Raw genomic sequence first — 22,234 nt, forward strand, 5'->3', positions numbered from 1 at the left:
TACTATAAACACGAACAGTATTATATCGTTTTTCATTACGACTGGAAATTACATATCCTATTCCTCCATGCCAGACGACTGAAAACACCAAATACAAGGTAGCTAGAATATTATTCGCCCAACTCAGTTAGATGGGGAAGCCACAGGACTTCTAAAACATGCCAACATAAACTTATTGAACCAAAACAACAAACCAACGCCTGAAATTAGTAAAACAGACACTAAATATAAATAGACGACAATGTTTAAAATACTTTAAACTAATAAGATCTTTTGGTGGTGCCACCGGTAGTGCCGGTGGTGGAGTCCTTGTTATAATAAACACCAGTGTCCTCTTCCTTATCATCATTCTTGCCCAACCCAAAAGTGCCTTTCACAGCATCAGCAGCACCTTGCGCCATGTGCTTCATCTGCTCTCCAGTCTGCTGCATGATCCCTGAGGCTTTCTCATTGCATTTTACCATGTGTGTGAGTTTGCCACATCATTTTATCTGTATTATATTAAATAAGAAATAGAATTATACATGTATTAGGAGATAAATAATATAATTATTTATATCAAAATTGATTGGGAATAGAACTCTGAGGGAGTGGTTTACGCCACTCACATAATGGGATGACAGTTTTCCTTAATAGGAGGAAACTGTCAACAGTTGGATAGATATATGGATTTGGTCTCTCCTCTCACGATTATGTTCATTAAGAAGTTTTCCCTATTGAAACTGAACACCAATTGCCAGAGAGGAGAAGGCTAATTCAAGAACCATTTACTATGAATTCATCAAGTAAGTTTTACAGATTGTTTCTATAGAGTCAATGCTGTATTTGATTGTGATGTTAATTGTAGTTCCTTGTATTTAATTGGTTTAGATTCTTTATTTGAAAAACACCAACATGTGGTATCAGAGCCACCAGTTAAATCATGAACTCAATTATTTTGACTTAAAGAATATAAAGCTGAAACGGTGCCGTTTGTCTTTTGGGTATAAAACTTCACTTTTCTTCCGCTGTTCTGGGTATAACAATGAACTCCTTCTCTTCAATTCTTATATGGCGGCTGTTCAATTTTTTTCTTTTCTGATCTTGATATTTGAGATTGATCTCAATTTTATCAACTCTACTTTTCATCTTATATTAAAGGTATGAACCTTAATTTAGTTTTCTGCCATTTCGATCATTATTTCATCAAAATTCTATAATCTTGTCTAATTAAATCAGATAAAGTTTACATTTTGTTTAAAATTATTACTGTAATCGTTTATTTTGAGTTCGTTTTCGATTATGGTTATAGTTGTGAACCTTGTCTGAATCATATTAGAATTCATTGGAAATCAAATTTAGTTGAATTGATTTGTCTGATGGCCTTCTGTAAATTTTTTTTGTTTTTTGTCAATATCTTGGATCGACAAAATATGAATTCTGGGTTGGTTTTATTAAGATGTTCAATTTGCTACCAAAGTGGTTTATTTGAAATTTTGCTCTTAAGAAATCAAGTTTCGTTTAACCAGATTATGGTTTATGAACTGTAACAAGTAAAATTAGCCTCCAAAGGGGTTGTTTTTGCTGGGATTAGTCATAAGCTAATGTATAGTGAGCAATGGAAAACTTGGATTATGTATTGTTCTTCTTGCCTAAAGGTGTGGATTGACATAATTTCTGGTGCTTTATTCTTGGCTATGCAAATGTTTGAATGTTCATCTAAATATATAGAATGGTTTCTTGCCCAAAGGTGTAACCAGTTTCTATAGTTGAATATGGAGAAAGCTTGTTCAACTTTCTTGTCATAGATATTATGAAATTCAAACACTTATGAAATTCTGAACAACTTTCAGGTCTCAATATTCTGAATCTCATCAATATTGAGAAATTAAATGGGAACAACTTCAAAACATGGAAGCAGCAAATTGACATGAATCTGGGACTTTTGGAGTTTGCGATTGCTTTCAAGCAGCCTAAGCCACATGCCTTGACTACCGAGAGTACAAAAGAACAGAAAGATGCATTTGAAAAATGGGAAAGAGCAAATGAAATGTCCCTGCTTATTATGCAAAGTGCTATGGAGGAACATATTAGAGGAGGCATACCTTCATGTGATTTGGCTAAGGATTATTTGACAGCTATTGAGGAAAAATACAAGAGGTCAGATAAAGTGGAGGCAGGGTCTTATTTATCCTCTCTCACTTCTGCCAAGTTTGATGGGATTGGGAGCATCAGAGAACACCTACTCAAGCTTGTCAATATTGCCAACAAGCTGAACAATTTGGATGTGCCGATTTCTGAGCAATTTCTAGTGCACATGGCACTTGGTTCTTTATCAGCTGAATATGAACAGGTCAAAATCAACTACAACACACAAAAGGAATCCTGGAGTGTTAATGAACTGATTGCAATCTGTTGTCAAGAGGAAGAAAGGCTCAAGAAAGGCAAGGAAGAAGCTGTCAACCTTGTGAATATGGGAAAAGGGAAGAAAGCTGCTGCATTCAACAAATTTGGAAATGCTGGGAACTTTCCAATCAAATCTGTAAAATTCAAAGCAGGTTCTTCTTCTGGAACTAAAAAGGGTGCTCAAAACTTTGGTGTCTTTGCTAAAAATGTTCCTTCCTCTAATCTGAAAGTGAGTAAAGATTGTGTCAAAAAATGTCATTTTTGTCAGTCAACTGAACATCTTAGAAGAGATTGTGCTGGTTTTAAGGCTTGGTTGATTAAGAAAGGTATCAAAATTGTTGATGTTTTTGTTACTGTTGAATCAAATTTAGTTTTTGTACCTCAAAATTCATGGTGGTTTGATACTGGTTGCACTGTCCATATCACTAATTCATTGCAGGGATTCAAAAGCCAGAGGGAACCAAGTAGAGAGGCCTACAGAGTGTTTGTTGGAAATGGGACAAAAGTAGATGTCGAGTCTGTTGGAAGTATCAAATTAGAGTTGTCTTCTGGTTTTATTTTAACTTTGAACAATGTCTTATATGTACCTTCTATGAGAAGGAATTTATTTTCAGTTTCTAAGTTTGTAATGGATGGTTTTTCTTTTATCGGAGATAACGAAAGCATCAGACTTTTTCATAAGAACCAATTTGATAATTTACTTGGTTATGCTTTTCCAAATGGGGATTTATGGCAGCTTCAATGTACTTATGTTCAAGAATGTTTCAATATTGAAAATTCTGCTCCTAAGAGAGTGCTCTCTAATGATAAGTCATCTATGCTTTGGCATAGGAGATTGGGGCATATCTCCAAGGATAGAATGAAACGTTTAATGAAATCTAGTATGCTGCCAGAATTGGATTTTACTGATTTAGAGTCATGCATTGACTGTTTTAAAGGCAAAACCACAAATACTAAAAAGCTAGGTTCAACTAGAAGCAGTAACTTATTAGAAATAATACACACAGATGTTTGTGGCCCATTTCCAGCAAAGACTATCTGTGGTAATCTCTATTTTGTTCTATTTATTGATGATTTTTCACGGTTCACTTATCTTTATTTAATTTCTGAAAAGTCTCAAGTTTTCAATTGTTTTAAAGTCTTTAAACTGGAAGTTGAAAAACAATTAGAAAAGTCTATTAAAGTTGTTAGGTCAGATAGAGGAGGGGAATTTTTTGGCAGGTACACAGAAAGTGGGCAACAAAAGGGACCTTTTGCCTTGTTTCTCCAACAACAAGGGATAGTGGCACAATATACAACTCCGGGAACCCCACATCAAAATGGAGTAGCTGAGAGGAGAAATAGAACGTTGAAAGACATGGTAAGAAGCATGCTATCTCATTCTCAATTGCCAGAATTCTTATGGGGAGAAGCTATAAAGACTGCCAACTATATTCTTAATCGTGTTCCTAGCAAATCTGTTCACTCTACTCCATTTGAAATCTGGACAAGCAGGAAACCAAGCTTAGCTCATTTTCACACTTGGGGTTGTAGAGCAGAAGCACGACTTTATAATCCTAATGAAAGGAAGCTTGATCCAAGAACGACCAGTTGTTATTTCGTGGGTTATTCAGAGAAGTCAAAGGGATTTAAATTCTATTGTCCTCATTCTCATACTCGAATTTCTGAGACAAATAATGCAAAGTTCATTGAGGATTTCAATACACTCCACTGTCAATCCAAGAATTCATATGTTTTTGAGGAAATTGATGAAACACAAGGGCCATCTTCCAGCAATACCATATCTCTGCCTATTTCCATGCAAAGTGTAGCTTTTGAGAATCAGGTTACATCCACTCAACAACCTGAAATCAATGTAGTTCCACCTCAGATTGCTGATATGCAACCATTACAGCCACAAGAAGAAAACATAGTAACTGCACCAGTTCTGAGAAAGTCTCAAAGACCAAGAAAGTCAGCAATTTCTGATGACTATTTGGTTTACTTACAGGAAGTCGAATATGATTTGGGAGATGATGATGATCCTACTTCTTTTCAACAAGCTATGCAAAGTGATAAAGCTGCCTTTTGGCTTACAGCTATGGAAGATGAATTGGCATCTATGCAGAAAAACAAGGTGTGGTCCTTAGAAACTCCTAATCCTACAATTAAGCCTATAGGATGTAAATGGGTTTTTAAGACCAAACGTGACTCACAAGGAAGAATTGAGAGGCACAAGGCCAGACTTGTAGCCAAGGGGTTTACTCAGAAAGAGGGTTTGGATTATAATGAGACTTTTTCACCAGTTTCTACAAAAGATTCTTTAAGAATAATTATGGCTCTTACAGCTCATTTTAATCTTCACTTGCATCAAATGGACGTGAAAACTGCTTTTCTCAATGGCAGCTTGGATGAAGATATTTATATGGTTCAACCACCTGGATTTGTTGAAAGGGGGAAAGAAAATCTGGTATGTAAACTGAACAAATCTATTTACGGTCTCAAGCAGGCTTCGAGACAGTGGTATCTCAAATTTGATAACGTGGTTTCTTCTTCTGGTTTTGTTGAAAATAAAATTGATAATTGTATCTACATGAAGATGGTGAAATCCAATTTCATTTTTCTTGTTCTTTATGTGGATGACATATTGCTTGCTAGCTCAGATTTTCAGTTATTGCAAGAGACAAAAAGCATGTTAGCCAACAATTTTGATATGAAAGATTTGGGAGAGGCTAATTATGTTTTGGGCATCGAAATAGTCAGAGATAGAGCGAAAAGAGTATTGGGATTGTCTCAACAAAACTATATAAACAAAGTTCTAAAGAGATTTAATATGGAAGCATGTTCTGGTGGTGATGTTCCTATTGGCAAGGGAGACAAATTTTCGGTTAATCAGTGTCCCAAAACAGATTATGAAATCGAAACCATGAAGGATAAGCCTTATGCCTCATTGGTTGGAAGTGTCATGTATGCTCAGGTATGTACTCGACCAGATTTGGCCTTTGCAGTAAGTGTGTTGGGAAGATTTCAACAAAATCCAGGTGTCTCTCATTGGAATTCAGCCAAAAAGATTTTGAGGTATCTGCAGAAAACCAAGTCTTACATGCTGATATATAATCATGTAGATTCCCTTGATTTAGTGTGTTATAGTGATGCTGATTTGGGTGGAGATATTGACGATCGTATGTCAACAAGTGGATACATTTTTCTCTTGGCAAATGGTGTTGTTTCATGGAAGAGCCAGAAACAAAAGACTCGAGCAGTATCAACCATGGAGTCTGAGTATATTGGATGCTTTGAAGCTGTTAGACATTCTAACTGGCTTAGGAATATGATCTTGGATATGAAAATTGTCAAAAACATAGAACGACCATTGAAGCTATATTGTGACAATAGCTCAACTGTTTTCTTTGCTAAGAACAACAAGCGTTCTGAAGCTTCAAGGCTTATTGACATCAAGTATTTGGTGGTTCAAGACAAGGTCAGAGATAAGGTCATTGACATAGAGCACATTAGTACTCATAATATGATTGCAGACCCTTTGACGAAGGCAGTGAACGTTACAACCTTCCAGAGGTTGGTGCCAAAGATGGGCCTACATGCATCTCTTGATCTAGTTTGAATGTGGGAGAAAGGTACTGTTTTCTCTTTTTGTTTCAACTCTTCATGTTGTTAACTAGACAGTGGACTTATCTGTGTTATAGATGAGTTTTATTTCTTGTAAGCAAATTACATTATGTTGGTAATTTCTTATGGAGTAATTTTCACTTGGACCTAGTATTGTTGATTGTGTTTTGCAAAACTATTAAGAAATTTTGGAATGTCTATGACATTAAAAGGACCAAAATGTGGGAGCTTTATTGGTATCAAAGTTTTCACACATCGATTCCCTAATTACAATGATGACACTTGATATGATTACTAAGTGATTGTAGAGTGCTGGTACAAGAATGGTTGTGTCAAGTTTTCTATAGTCCTGTAATTGTATTGATGTGGAGAGTTATTGAAAATTCTGGTATACATGAGTATGATTCCGTGATCACTATTGCCTTATTGGATGTAATACTATTTCGGAAATGATGAGGCTGCACTCATGTGGGAGAATGTAAGATTTTACCATGTGTGTGAGTTTGCCACATCATTTTATCTGTATTATATTAAATAAGAAATAGAATTATACATGTATTAGGAGATAAATAATATAATTATTTATATCAAAATTGATTGGGAATAGAACTCTGAGGGAGTGGTTTACGCCACTCACATAATGGGATGACAGTTTTCCTTAATAGGAGGAAACTGTCAACAGTTGGATAGATATATGGATTTGGTCTCTCCTCTCACGATTATGTTCATTAAGAAGTTTTCCCTATTGAAACTGAACACCAATTGCCAGAGAGGAGAAGGCTAATTCAAGAACCATTTACTATGAATTCATCAAGTAAGTTTTACAGATTGTTTCTATAGAGTCAATGCTGTATTTGATTGTGATGTTAATTGTAGTTCCTTGTATTTAATTGGTTTAGATTCTTTATTTGAAAAACACCAACATGCCGTACTGGGAGGTCTCTTTGGTCTTCTGGGCTGCCTCTTCTGCTTTCTGCTTGGCCGTCTCCTTGGTCTCCCAGGCCTTCTCTTTTGCTTGCTCCGCCTTCTCAGCGGTCTTGTCTTTCACCTGGTTCATAGAGGCCTGTGTTCTGTCCTTGGCTGAGTGGGCTGTCTCGTATGTCTTGTCCCTTGTTGCTTGGGTTGTATCATAGGCCTTGTTCCGTTCTTCTTGTGCCTTGTTCCCCACTGTGCCCATCACCTGGTTAGTTTTCTCCTGAAAGATCAAGACAAAAACTCGTTTACATTAGATTAAAACATTAATTTGCTACAACAAAATAAATAATTTCAACCACAAATACATGCAGAGCTAAACCACCAGATACTACAATTAAAATTGTAAGTATGATAAAAACAATATGTATACTATAAACCCTTCCATTAGGTCATTGTAGATATATATTCTAACTGCCCCTAAAAGAATTATTCTATCAGATAATTGAGGTAAGATGTATCACCGTCAACTAAATTAGTTTAAAAAATTTCAGGATTCAGATTAATAGCATAATATAAAACAAAAAACTTATTAGATTTGTGAATATTATGTATTAAGCATATGGACATGCAACACTAATACCAGTTGCTAAACCATACAAAAAATGCACTAATATATTTTATTAAGGGATACTTTGGATGCAGTCCTTAATCCTTAACATTCTTTGATTAAAACCTTAATAATATTTAAAATTTGATCAAGATTCCTTGACTTTGTACACCTCATTATATTACTATTAATATTTATATTTTTATAGTTTTCACATTAATTGTTTGATATTTTATGAGATTTATAATCCTATAAATTTAAAATCCCCTCATTATAATATTATTAGAAACAGTTACAATAAAAAAATCCAAACATTTTGATTGAATAAATAGATAAAAACTATGTAAAAATAAGAAATAATAAATGGCAAAAGAATATATCCATAGTGTTAAAAAAAATTGCTACATTAATAAAGAAGAATGGGTACATCATAAATAAATTAGGGTACAAATAAAAGATTAAAAAATATGAGTACAAATGAATTTTTAAAAATATAGGCGTTAAAAGAAATTAATACATGGGTACAAAATAAAACTAAAAAGAAAATACTACAAATTAAAAAAAAATGTTGCAAATTAAAAGTGGGTACAAACTAAAAATATAAATATATGATACAAAGTTTATGCATAAAACATAAATATACCATATGTAATTTTTCTATCATTGATTAAATATACAATGTCACGTGACGGTATACACATGGGAATAAACACAAATAAAACTTTAAAAAATATGGGCACAAAAAGAAACTAATATATGGGTACAAATTAAAAATGAAAAGAAAATTGATACAAAATAAAAAAATATTTACAAATTAAAAATAGGTACAAACTAAAAATAAAAATATATGATAAAAAATTTAGCTATAAATATAAATATACTAATTGTAAAATTTTTAACACTAAAGGAATATATTTAAAAATAAGAATATTTTATTATTCAAATAATTAATGATGTTATTAATACCCAAGGACCTTGATCAAAAATTCAAAATGAATAGGATTTTAATCAATGGAGTAATAAAAAGAAGAATGTGAACCTAATTTTCCCTTTTATTAATCTACAAATTAACTATTTAAATTAAATCTCAAAATTATACATATAAGTTATCTGTGTGTATTAAATCTATATACCTGAGCTTGGCCCTTGGCCTCACCAGCTCTGTAGCTCTGTCTCTGATCCTGGGATGCCATTTTTTGCCTTGTAAAAGAGTGTATACAAGTGATGAAATTGTTAAATGTATGTGTATCTTCGAGCCTGTGAATTGATATTGATGAGAAGGAACGGTGCATGCATGGTATATATAGCGTTTTCACGTTGGCTGGTTGGTCAACATGTGTCCTGCTCTGTTGACACGTCGTATGCCTTTCGAGGCGAGGTTATTTGCCTGCGTCGGTTTTAACTTCCAAGAGATTGCATCGATATGTCTTAAGCCTATCGTCTGTTGACATGTCGTGATTCTCTGTTACGACGTACAAGTGGTGGATGGTAGGGTTTACACGATTGTTTAATGCAGGAAAACGACTGCGCTAATCTGTGGCTGTATATATGGGAGGTAAGGCAATTTTTTATTTACTGTGGCTGGTTTTTAACTTTCTTTTTATTTATTTGATATTTGGAATTATGGTTTTTATGCTCTGAGTGGTTATAATTGATATTGTTTGTTTTGAATAGGTGTGGCGAGTTAAATCTACTAAGTTTGCATTACTGGCGAGGGATTGTAACTTGGATTAGGATAGCTATTGCTTCTAGTTGACTAATCTTTGTCCCAAGATATAAGTTGTGCTCTTTTTTCTATTAATTGAAGTTCCTCACGTAGTTTTCTTTATGATTTTTTTTTACCGAGGTCCGCATCAATAATGTGCAACCCTTCGATTGAAGTATCAATATTTTGAAGAGCTTTAATTGTAGTTATAGAACTGAAGATGAGTGCACTTTAGTTCTTAACATTCACGTTTGAATTTTGTACTATCTTATAATGTTGTGAATAAATCATTTTTTCAATAAAAAAATTAATTTCAATTAAACTGCATAATAGCTAGCAAGTAAATTAATGCTAGCCAAGAAAGAACCCTGTAATTTGATTGAGGACAATACTTGCATAAACCCAAACCCATGCATGTTCAATCTTGTCCACTCATTTGTGATTAAGGTGTTTTGAATGTTTATTTTCTTAATCAATGTCAAAAGATTATATATCTCTAAAAAAATTCAGTTCAATTTGCGATTAATGTATTTTTATCGTACAAACTTTCTAATAAAAAAATGTTTATTTCTTTGTAGTCATTAGAAGATATCTAAAATAATTGAATTAGAAATCATTTAGTCATTTGTATGTATCAAACAAATGAACAATCTTGATAACAAGTGACACCCTCATATCGATACAAATTGATAGCTAGTTATTAAAAGATCACTAACTTTAATAATTTTTTATAAAGATAATCTTTAAATAAAGAAGATAAAAATGAACATTTTCGATTAGAATGTCTATAAGTATTGTAAAAATACATTAATCCTGATAAACTTTTTAGGCACACAGTGGCCCCATACATGGTCACACGGAAAACCAATTCCCACATTGGGAAGTAATGCAACTTTTTGAGAGCCGGTCATCATTTATTCACTAAATCGTCAACGTAACTTTTCAAAGGCCTGTGATACAATCAATATCCTTAAATTGGAGCTAGTGCAACTTGTCGAAAGAATAGTCTGCTCTAATATGATAACCTTTTTAGGTACAACATGGTGCACCACCAGCATCATAGATATTATTCTAACTTAACCACGTATTACTACTTTACTAGGTGTTGGGTTTTATTACAAAAAAGTGCAGGTGATAAGAGGAGTGAAATATCTCATATATTAGTTATATATAAGGTTCTAAAAGACGCTAGACACTAGTTGTGCAATAGGCAAGAGCCTAGCGCCTAGGCTCGCTAGGCAGCTAGGTGTGGGCCTAGGTGGACTAGACAGATTTCATTAAATTTATTATATAACATATAAATAACTGCCTACTTACATTTATACTCTAAAAAAAATATTTTTGTACTGAGAATTTAGAAAAATTTAAAAATTAAAACTTAAGCCATCATGACATTAACATCCTCATAGACTAATGTAGCAAAAATAAGAAAAACCCAAAATTGCAAACCAAATTTGAAAATTCAATTATCTAAAATTGGAGAGAGAGAGAGAGAGAGAGAGAGAGAGAGAGAGAGAGAGAGAGAGAGAGAGAGAGAGAGAGAGAGAAAGCGTATATATGTGCGAAGAGACATGGGGAAGAGAAACAGAAACGGTGAAAGAAATAATCTGGATTCTTTTTGGGTAGGTAACCCAGAAAAACACACCATCACTTAGCTTGCCTAGCCCTTATCCAATTTTACTCCACGTTTTGGCTTACAATCGCATCGTTCTTCTACCGTCTAGTGCCTAGGCACCACCTAAACTATTTTTTATAACAGTGATTACATATTATGTTCTTAAATGCTCGATGTAGGATTCTATTCTCCAACAATTCCAAGTGAATGAAACAACTAGATGCTAATGCAGCCTTAGTCCTAAATAAAATTACATTGGACACAAGTATTGTCCAATTTATGAAATCAAAAAACCGTAAAATTAATGCTACGATCATGAAAGGAGCCACGTATAATACATGTCAATTAGGTTACAATTAATTAATATATAGTTTTTCATTCTCTAGGTCTTCTCTATTTCTTTAGTCTTGTTTCCTTACACTGACGAGAATGCTTCCTTGTGTAATGTTTCATATGTTACGTACACAGGTGAGAGATTTATAGTTAGTAAAGCTGGTATCAGCCAAAATGTTAGAGAAGAACTAATTAGTGATACATAGTTTGTTTAATCTTATATCAGCCAAAATGTTTGTTCAGCTAGGTTTATAATTAAGCTAGCTATCACTTATCGTCTCAGTGTTACATCTCACAAAAAATAATGGAGCCAATGTGATAATTGTATATCATAAGTGTAAGTACAGATAACTAACCAATCTTTTGGGACAATTCCAAATTAGTATCAACCTTTTAAATCATTCCTAATAATCTAACGTTTTAAAAATTAGACATCTATTAGGTCTGATAGAGTTCAATGAACAAATAGGATTGTGACACTTGTAATCAGATTAAGAGAGTTAGTTATAGTTAGCAAGCATATGCAAGTGTAAGAATGTTCTTGTATAAATACCCTCTAAGGAGAATAATGTACTGATCAAGAAAAGTAATAAGAAATATCTTTTTTCTCTCTCACTCTACATTTCTCTCTCGACTTCTCTCTCTTGCTCTCTCTCTATAAACCCTAATGATGAACTGCTTCTTGGTTTACATGGTATCAATCGCCATGGCTGTTTCAACAGTGTTTCTTCGATTCCTCGGCTGCTTCCGCTCCTCCTCTCTACTGTGATTCCTTCTCTTTTTCGACGGTAGATTCTTGCTGTGTTCTTTACTGCTTTCTGGTAGTCTGTTTCTTCGTCTGTGCGTTCTTTTGTTAGGGTTTCGGGATTTCTTGATCTTCTCGTCTTTGTTCTACAAGATTGTGCACACCAGGTGTTTGTGATATTTCCTCTCTTGATTTTTCTTCTTACGTTCTGTCACAATGGTTACTGCATCTCAATTACAAATTCTCCAGTCGCCTATTACTTCTCTTATTTCGACGCTTTCCACCTCTGTCAATGTTAAACTTGATGATTCGAATTATCTCAATTGGCACTTTCAAATGGCCTTATTGCTTGACAGTAATGGCATTATGGGGTTTGTTGATGGGTCAACACCCTGTCCTGCTCGTTTTGGTGAATCTGGTACCGAATCAGATGACTATATCATTTGGAAACTTCATGATCGTGCACTTATGCAGCTTGTCACTGCCACCTTGTCTCCTGTGGCCATGTCTTGTGCTATTGGTAGTTCTAGTTCTCGGGACTTGTGGATTCGTCTTAAGGAACAATTCTCTACTGTGTCTAAAACCAGCATTTTCCAGATGAAGTCCAATCTTCATACAATTAAGAAGGGGTCCGACTCTGTAACTCAGTATCTGCAGAGAATCAAAGAAGCTAGGGATTATTTGTCTGCTGCTGGTGTGTTTCTTGCTGATGAGGATATTGTTATTCTGGCTCTCAATGGTTTACCTCCGGAGTATAATACATTTCGAACGGTTGTTAGAGGCAGAGAAAATGTTATGACCATTAAGGAATTCCGGTCTCAACTCCTTGCTGAAGAAACTATTGTGGATAATCATTCTACTGTTCCTTTTCTTTCTGCGATGGTGGTCACTAATTCATCTGCTATGTCCAAAGGCTCTGGTGGTGGTCAGTCATATAGCTCTATTGGGGGTCAGCAGTATGGTGCATCTGGGGGTTTCAAGCCCTATGTCAACAAGCACAGAGGTAAAGGCAAATTCAATGGAGGACAGCGATACTACACTCCTCGCCCAGTGTATCATACTCAATCCCATGTTTTGCCTACACCTACTCCTGGTGTCCTTGGTTCTTTTCCTGGTCAATTTGGGAATCCATCAGCCCCTCATTTGCAGACTTGCCAATTGTGTAATGTTGAAGGTCACACTGCCCCTTATTGTTCCAATAAGTCGTCCGATAGACAACAATGTCAAATTTGTGGCAAATTCAATCATACAACTTGGTATTGTTTTCACAATGAAAAAGGACCTTCTTATATGGGACCTCACTTTTCTCAGAGGGCAGGTGCTCCTATGCAGGGTTACTCATCCACTCGTCCTTCTGTGTTCACTGGGTCTCACCCTTCTTCACTACAGGCTATGCATACTGTTTTTTCTCCCTCCTCTCAGCCTTCACACATGGGGTCTGTTGCTTCTACTTCTCAGTCACCACAAGTATGGTTGACAGATTCTGGGGCTACTAATCATATGACAGCTGATCTTAACAATCTGTCCATAGCTTCTCCATATCCCAGCAATGAAGTTGTTCAAACTGCCAATGGTGAAGGTTTGAGAGTTTCTCACATGGGCAGTTCTATACTTTCTACTTCTCACAGTCCTCTCAAATTACATTCACTTCTTTATGTTCCTAAATTGACACAGAATTTATTGTCAGTTCATAAGATCTGTGTGGATAACAATTGCTGGCTAATCTTTGATGAATTTTATTTCTGGATTCAGGACAAGGCCACAGGGAGAATCATGTACAAGGGCCCTTGCAGTAATGGACTCTATCCTATTCACTCCCTCTCTACCTGTTCCGTTCTCTGTCCACCTTCTACCTCTTCATCTGTTGCTTATCTTGGAAAGCTTGTGAGTTCCAACTTATGGCATACTCGGTTAGGACATCCATCCAATCATATTGTTTCCCTCCTACTTAAACAAGCCAATATTTCTTGTAATAAGGATGTTGTTTCCTCTGTCTGTCAAAGTTGTCTCGAGGGCAAGTTTACAAAGTTACCTTTTCCTTCTACACATGTCAAATCTGTCCTACCATTTGAAATTGTTCACAGTGACCTTTGGGGTCCTGCACCATGTAATTCCATCGATGGTTATAAATACTATGTTACTCTCATTGATGAGTGCACTCGTTTTTGTTGGTTATTTCCTCTATACAATAAGTCTGATTTCTATAATGTGTTTGTTACCTTCTGTGCCTTTGTCTCCACTCAGTTCTCCTCTTCTGTGAAAATACTTCAAACTGATGGGGGGGGTGAGTACATTAGCACTAAGCTCCAAACATTTCTGCACTCTAAAGGAATTGTACATCATAAATCGTGTCCCTACACACCTGAACAGAATGGGTTAGCCGAGAGGAAACATAGACATATCATTGAAACTACAGTCACCTTGTTACAATATGCCAATCTTCCTTCTAAATTCTGGACCTTTGCTTGTCAACTCTCCATTTACTTAATTAATCGGATGCCAACACCAGTCTTACATAATCAGTCCCCATTTCAAGCATTATATGGTCATCCTCCTGTCATTACCCATCTGAGGGTATTTGGATGTTCTTGTTATCCTTTACTTCGACCCTACAACACATCTAAACTTCAAGCAAAGACAACCAAATGTGTTTTTCTGGGGTATGCTTCTAATTATAAGGGATATCTTTGTTATGAAGTGTTAAAAGAGCGTTTTTTTGTTTCTCGTCATGTTGTCTTTGATGAGACTGAATTTCCTTATCTCAGTCTCCTTCACCTGTCCAAACATTCCAGTTTGTCTCCTATCCCGTCTCAGTCTTCCGTTCTTACCCCAGTCTCTACTCATCAGAATATTTTGATGGTGCCTATTCCTCAGACTCCTTCCTCCATTTCACCATCTGTGCTTCAAACTTCCGAGTCTAGTGTCCCTGTCTCCAGTCCAGGTGTTCCCTCTTCCTCCATTACTGCTCCACCAAATGATAATTCTCCTCTTCCTGTGGACCCTGAGTTTAGTCCCGTGAGTTTACAAGTGGTGTTACCTATTGCACCCTTGAATATGCACCCTATGCAGACCAGGAGTAAGAGTGGGATAGTCAAACCCAAGGCTTTCCTGAGTACTTTGGCAGCATCCCAGACTTCTGGAGATCTTGATCTGTCACTGATTGAACCGGTTACCTATAAGTCTGCTATGAAATCGTCTGTGTGGTTGACTGCTATGCAGGAAGAGATTGATGCTCTTCATTCTCAAGGTACTTGGTCTCTCGTCTCACTTCCCTCTCAGAAAAACTTAGTAGGGTGTAAATGGGTCTTTAAAATCAAGAAGAATTCTGATGGGTCTATTGCTCGCCATAAAGCTAGGTTAGTTGCCAAGGGATTCAGTCAAGAGGAAGGCTTAGATTATGGCGAGACTTTCAGTCCCGTGGTTAAGCCTACCACAGTCAGACTCGTCTTGGCTTTAGCTGCTCAGTTTCATTGGCCTTTAAGGCAACTGGATGTAAAAAATGCCTTTCTACATGGCATTCTGAAGGAAGAGGTTTACATGGCACAACCACCTGGGTTTACAGACTCTGTGCATCCTCATTTCGTTTGCAGGTTACATAAATCGTTGTATGGGTTAAAGCAAGCCCCACGGGCCTGGAATGAGCGATTCACATCTTTCCTTCCTTCTCTTGGGTTCCACACAACATATTCTGATTCCTCTCTATTTGTGAAGTATGTTGGTTCCGAGATTGTGATTTTACTTCTTTATGTGGATGACATCATCTTAACTGGGAATGCTACAGATGCCATACACCATGTCATTCAGTCTCTTACTACTGAATTTGATATCAAGGATTTGGGTACACTGCATTATTTTTTGGGGATCCAAATCTCTCGAACAGCCACTGGGTTGTTTTTGTCCCAAACTAAATACATTCAAGAACTTTTGCACAAGACAGAAATGAGTGATTGTAAACCTTGTGATACTCCCTGTCTGCCATATACTCGATTGTTGAAGAATGATGGGATTCCGTTCTCAGAACCAGGTACATACAGAAGCATAGTTGGTGCTCTGCAGTACCTCACTTTTACTCGCCCAGACATTGCCTTCTCCGTCCATCAAGTGTCCCAGTTTATGCAACAACCTATGGTCTCTCACTATACTGCTGTCAAACGCATTTTGCGTTATTTGAAAGGCACTTTGTCTTCTGGTCTTACCTATGCTGCTGGTGAAGCTGGTTTAAAGGCCTTCAGTGATGCTGACTGGGCTGGCGATCCTAATGACAGACGTTCTACCACAGGGTTAGTTATTTTCTTGGGCTCCAATCCAATTTCCTGGTCTTCTAAGAAACAACAAACAGTGTCTCGATCGTCCACTGAAGCCGAATATCGCGCCATGTCCTCTACTGCCGCTGAACTTGATTGGATTCAACAACTTCTTACATTCCTGAAAATTCAGATGTCTTGTGTTCCTGTGCTTTTCTGTGATAATTTGTCTGCCATTGCTCTGTCCTTTAATCCGGTTCAACATCAAAAGACCAAGCATATTGAAGTTGATGTTCATTTTGTTCGTGAACGGGTTGCTAAACAGCAGTTGCTTGTGCAGTTTGTCTCTTCTCGTGAACAGTTTGCCGACATCCTTACTAAAGGTCTCAGTGCACCCCTCTTTCGCACTCATTGTAACAATCTCATGCTTGGTATTTCTCCCAATCATGAGTTTGAGGGGAGATGATAGAGTTCAATGAACAAATAGGATTGTGACACTTGTAATCAGATTAAGAGAGTTAGTTATAGTTAGCAAGCATATGCAAGTGTAAGAATGTTCTTGTATAAATACCCTCTAAGGAGAATAATGTACTGATCAAGAAAAGTAATAAGAAATATCTTTTTTCTCTCTCACTCTACATTTCTCTCTCGACTTCTCTCTCTTGCTCTCTCTCTATAAACCCTAATGATGAACTGCTTCTTGGTTTACAAGGTCATCAATGTTAATTAACCGATGACGTTACTAACTTACCAACATTAAGTGATGATGTTACTGGTGTAAAATGATGAGGTGCACAAATTCTAAAAGTTGATTTACACCTCATTTCACATGTCCAAACCACATTAACCAATTCTTTCTCATCTTATTTTCAATTTCGGCTACTCCTAATTTACTTTGGATATCCTAATTCCTAATCTTGTACCCTTGTTCTTAAGGTAATTAAAGCTTTAATTTTACCGGAGTCTATGCCAACGGACTCTCTTTCTTGACTAATTAAGACAAGCCAAAACTTGTTTGAAACATTCCTACATCAACACATGCCACAACTATGCTGGTGAATGCACGCAAAAAATGGGGTAGGAACAAGGAAGTGCCGAGAATAGAAGACTTTCCTCAACCTATATATAGTTTTCAAATGGAACAGCTTTTGCATCCTGCGTTCTTCATCTGAAATTTGATTGATTTTCATCGAAGAAAAAACTAAGCAAGCACAAAAATGGCAAGCAACCAAAACCAGAATTTGAGTCACAAGGCTGGCGAGTTGACTGGTCAAGCTCAGGTATATATGGTTGTTTGAATTCTTTATATTATACTTTTAACCTAGCGAGGGGATTCAAACTCGGGTGTATAGGGGCGAGCACATTAGATCTAGCAATTTAGCGATGCCCATGTTTGCAGCTACTGGTTTAACTGTTGATTATAATGTAATTAATGTTACATTTGATTTGGTTATAATGTAATCAAGTTGCATTCATCAAGTTAATAATCTATTTTTCTTTTCTGATCCACGCCACAGGTTAAGAAGGATGAGCTTCTAAACCAGGCATCGGGTGCAGCTCAGTCCGCCCAAAACAAGGTATCAAATTTATCTCAATCTGCCCAAAACAAGGCATCTGATGCATCTCAGTCTGTCCAGAACAAGGCATCTGATGAATCTCCTACTGACATCAAGGACCAAGCCACCCACCTCCTTCAACAGGCATGCAATGCAACCACTTCCTGCCATCTCCTTATTTATTTGAATTTTTATATATAATATATTTCTTATTAGATATCTAGTAAAAAATCACTCAGATTTCACCAAACATAAGTCAATATAAATTAGTATCAATTCATCACCCATTTATGTTAACTAGAAACATAAGTCAATAAAAATTACTCAGATTCTTATTATCTATCTAGTAAAAGTCAGTCCTTTCCACCTTTTTTCTTAGGCAAATGCTATTCGCACTCCGTTATTGGTTTTCTGCACTCCAAATGAAATATTTTTATTTTTATTTTAAAATATTCATGGAATGTGTAGAATAACGACATGGGAACGTGAATAGCAATGGTCTTTCTCTTGTACTATATACATATTTTACAGTGCATGTACTACATGTCTTTGATTGCAGACAAGTGAGCAAGTGAGAAACATGGCTCAAGGAGCAGCTGATGCAGTCAAGAACACTTTGGGAATGAATAACCCTAACGACCCAAACAACCAAAACAATACCCCAAGCAACCCAAGCACTAGGATTTGAAGATAGTGCTCTTTCTTCAACGCTTGCTTTGCCTTCAGTTTCAACTAAAGTTCCTATGACCTGCGGTCATGGCGATTAGCTAGCCATCCTATCTCTGTGGAAATGGCTATTTGTTTTGTTTTCTGTCAGATGCAAAAGATTGTATTTTTATTCCCTTGTTTTTTTCCTTTTTGGTAAATAAAAGAAGAAATCCTTATGTGCCCTTGTTAATTAACAGTGTTGTGCAAATGAATTAATACTAAAAAAAGAGTGTTTTGTCTCAAAACCTTTTTATTCTCTCTAATTTGCATCATCTCCATAACCTCGAAGTTCACTCTTTAAACTGTCTAAGAGTTCGACCGAAAAAAGATTCTGTCTAAGAGATTCACGACTCACACCATATATACATGCCATATGTTAATTGCTTACATCATTTCTGAAAAAATGAGGCTCATTTTATGTAGGTTTTGTGGTTAACAATATGACTTAGACCATCTCCAACCTTGACCTAAAACCTAAAAATATTTAGCCCAGAAAATTTTTGGTTTTAGCCCAGAAATAGTTTTTCTACTCCAACCCTTTTAGCTTAAAATTTTAGCCCGAGATTATCAAAACATGAATTAAAGCTATTTTTTTTAAATTAACTTTAAAAAGAAAATTATGTAGACTATCCTAAATTAATTTTATGAACATTTTAACCTAAAAATATTTAAATTCCGATAAATTTTGAAAAATCACTAAATCAATACATGAAAATCATGATAAACCACATAAATTTAATACAGACGACATTTAATAAACCACATAAACTTAATACAAATGACAATTAATAAACAACATAAACTTTATATAAAAAAAAGACAATTAATAAACCATATAAACTTAATATAATCGAATACTCATAAACTACATAAACTTAATAATGATATCCATCATCTTGACTTGGTGATAGACTTGGGTGATAGTCTCGAGATGAATCATCATCTTGAAATATACTCCTTGTGGCATTCCTTCATAAAATGTCATTTTGCTTACCACGTAAGTATTTCTTCCTCTCTGGAGTGTATTTGTCTAGCCTCCATCATCAAATTAATTTCGAACCTTTCTTGCTCCCTATCCTCTTCTTACTTCATGGCCAAACGCATTTGGGCCGATTCTTCTTGCTGAGAGATATGGTTTTCGTTCATTCTTGCAATTTCGCTAGCAAATTGTGCACATATCGGATCTTGGGACTTCCCTTTTCTCTTTGCTTCCTTTTACTTATCTCTACCCGGGGGCCTTGCAAAAGAAGAAGTTTGGGTCATTTCTTCGACACCTTCATTGTCGGAAAAATTCTCACCTTCATTGACCTCATTTGGGCGTGGGGCTTCACTATGAAATAATCTTCCACATTGTTGGTTCACATTGGTTCCCCACCTCAGACAATCCTTGAAGATATTCCAAGCATGATGCAACTTAAAAGCTTGATTTTTTGGTGTAGTTCTCGTCTTGTAAATTGCCATTGCTTTGTCACCCTATGCAACAAATACATAAAAATAATTAGTTGCAAAATACTATTATGTACACAACAACTAAAATATCAACAAAGAAACTCACAATTTCTGAGGCGCCGCTTCCACTAGGCATGTCAACCATAGCTCTCTCCAAGCTTCCCTTCCACAAAGTGCACGCTTAGTTGATAATCTTCCACCGATCATAAACATCACCAACTTCCCTTCAACTGGCATTGGAGTTTTCATGGAACTTATCAATGATTTTACCCCACAAAACCTTTCTATTTTGATTTGTGCCGACAACACCATCTTCGCTAACAGAAATCCATGCCAAACATAAAGCAATATCCTCGTCAAAAGTCCAATTACAACCTCTAACATGCTCCTTTGCCATCTTGAAAAATTTGGAAATGAGAAGAAATGGTAGAAAGAAAAATTGGAAGAATTGTAGGAGAAAAGTGAGTTTTGTGTGGATGTTTGAACAAATACATAGGTATTTATAGAATTTTTGGTTGAATTTTAAGTTAAATAAAAATTTTAAATTATTTTAGCCATTGGATTTAAATTTGGACCATTAGATCTTTTTTGTTTTTACCGTTAGATTTGATTATATTCGATCCAAGCCATTGGATTCAATAAATATATAAATATAAAACTAAAAAAAAAAAAAAAATTGAACCTGGACTTTGGATTAACCAACGACCCATTTAAATCGAGCCGTTGGAAGAAGAAAACTAGCTGTTGGGCTACTTAATGGTCTGACACCCGAGGGAATAACCCCATGTGGGTTTGTTGGGCAACAGAAATTGCCTAGCGCATGCAGCGCGTAGGCGAGTAGGGAATGGGCAGTGGGCTTCACAGCCCCGGTTTTAGTCTCATTTGCTGGGGTCCACTTTGCTTTGTGGCCTAAAGTTGGGCCGGTATTTGACCCCCATTTGGGTTTTAGGTTTTAGATTAATTTTAGGTCATGGGTTGGAGTGGATTTTGTTGGGAGGGGGTGGGGGGAAGGGGGAATTATAGGTTTTAGCTCATGGTTGGAGTGTGTGAGAAGTAACAAGGGGTGTGTGGATAGCACACCCATATCCCATGACTTAATAAATGTGGAAGGATACCTAATTTTACGTGTGTGTTCAATATATGGTCTGTACATTTTATGCGCGTGCTATGTACATATATGGTTAGGCTGGGTACAAGAAATTGTAAAATGGTTTTTCTTTTTTTTTTTTTTTTATAGCTAAAATGGTCTTTGAGATTTGCATAACTCCTCACTTTAGTCCCTGAGATTTGAAATCAATACAAGTGGTCCCTGAGATTGTCTATCATCAATTATTGTAATCCTTCAGTGAATACTTATGTTAAAAAAAAAAATATTAAAATGACAAAACTAACCTCAATTTAGTAAACAATATGCCACAATGATTTGACAATTGAGGGTATTTTTGTTATTTTATCCCTATCTAATGGAGATTTTTCATGGAATGATCAAAATGATCAATGATGGACAAACTCAGGGATCAATTATATCGATATCAAATCTTAGGGACCAAAATAAGGAGTTATGTAAATCTCAGGAACCATTTTGGATAAAATGCCTTGTAAAATTGATTGATTCTATGGATAACACAAGGTGCATGTTAGTGTCAAATCTTAGATAGGGGCTAGATTGGGTTCAACCCGTACTTCCATTCAGTGTTGTTTTTGGTCCCAATGCCAGGAGATGGCTCGAGAGAAAGAGAGTAGGCATGCAATTGTAGGAGGTTGCCAACACAGTGTTAGTGTTTGAATGTGTGTAAAAGTTTGCATGTCAATCTAACTACTTAACAAAATGATTGTTCACCAAGTTAGACGCTGGCTCAGTTAACTTCTTTTTTATGCCTAGAGTGAACAAGGGCTTAAAATTCAGTGTCACTTTGTATATGCTTGCCTAAAAAAGTAAATGAAAGTGAAACATAAACTAAATAAAATTAAAAATTAAATAGAATGTAATCATTTCATGATGAAGTCAGGATTACAAACATTTACAAAAGTAAAAACTACGCCAATGAGCCGAACTACATGACTTAAAATGTAAGTTGACTGGAGATAACTAATATCAAATTGGACTTAGTACAAAACATATGACTTCGAGGGGGCATCAAGGTGGTTGAAATGGCACATCAACTGAATCATACTATAAGATGACAGAGCTGTAAAAGTATTAGATCTTAGGGATTAAATTTGACAAAGAGCAATTAAGTTTGTGCTAAAAAGCAATTGGTTGATTGAAGAATCACTCATAGTTTTGTATAATCATACAAATTGAATTTGATGAAGTCCTTAGCTTAAAGGCCTCTGGCTCTATTTATAGGCATTGGAGAATGAGC

The 22,234-nt window shown here is 35.9% G+C and overlaps 3 protein-coding genes across 3 annotated transcripts; 2 read left to right on the plus strand and 1 right to left on the minus strand.

Annotated features, from left to right (window-relative positions):
• On the minus strand, positions 1–8,782 carry LOC137749431 (uncharacterized). Its single transcript, XM_088688571.1, has 3 exons — positions 8,647–8,782; positions 6,911–7,186; positions 1–446 (listed from the first exon to the last, which is right to left on the minus strand). The coding sequence occupies exons 1-3, from the start codon at positions 8,704–8,706 to the stop codon at positions 261–263; spliced, it is 522 nt and encodes a 173-aa protein (XP_088544697.1). The 5' UTR covers positions 8,707–8,782; the 3' UTR covers positions 1–260.
• On the plus strand, positions 465–3,073 carry LOC148689607 (uncharacterized). Its single transcript, XM_088688570.1, has 2 exons — positions 465–2,711; positions 2,825–3,073. The coding sequence occupies exons 1-2, from the start codon at positions 1,910–1,912 to the stop codon at positions 2,851–2,853; spliced, it is 831 nt and encodes a 276-aa protein (XP_088544696.1). The 5' UTR covers positions 465–1,909; the 3' UTR covers positions 2,854–3,073.
• An 8,525-nt stretch (positions 8,783–17,307) lies between the features above and the next one.
• Positions 17,308–18,609, plus strand: LOC137749266 (uncharacterized). The gene is made up of 3 exons (XM_068489367.2): positions 17,308–17,435; positions 17,673–17,855; positions 18,271–18,609. Exons 1-3 carry the CDS (start codon positions 17,373–17,375, stop codon positions 18,397–18,399), a joined length of 375 nt encoding a protein of 124 aa, XP_068345468.1. The 5' UTR covers positions 17,308–17,372; the 3' UTR covers positions 18,400–18,609.
• The last annotated feature ends 3,625 nt before the right edge of the window (positions 18,610–22,234 follow it).

The sequence above is a fragment of the Pyrus communis genome, chromosome 17 (genome assembly GCF_041283825.1).
Source record: "Pyrus communis isolate YQ-2024b chromosome 17, ASM4128382v1, whole genome shotgun sequence".
NCBI lineage: Eukaryota > Viridiplantae > Streptophyta > Magnoliopsida > Rosales > Rosaceae > Pyrus > Pyrus communis.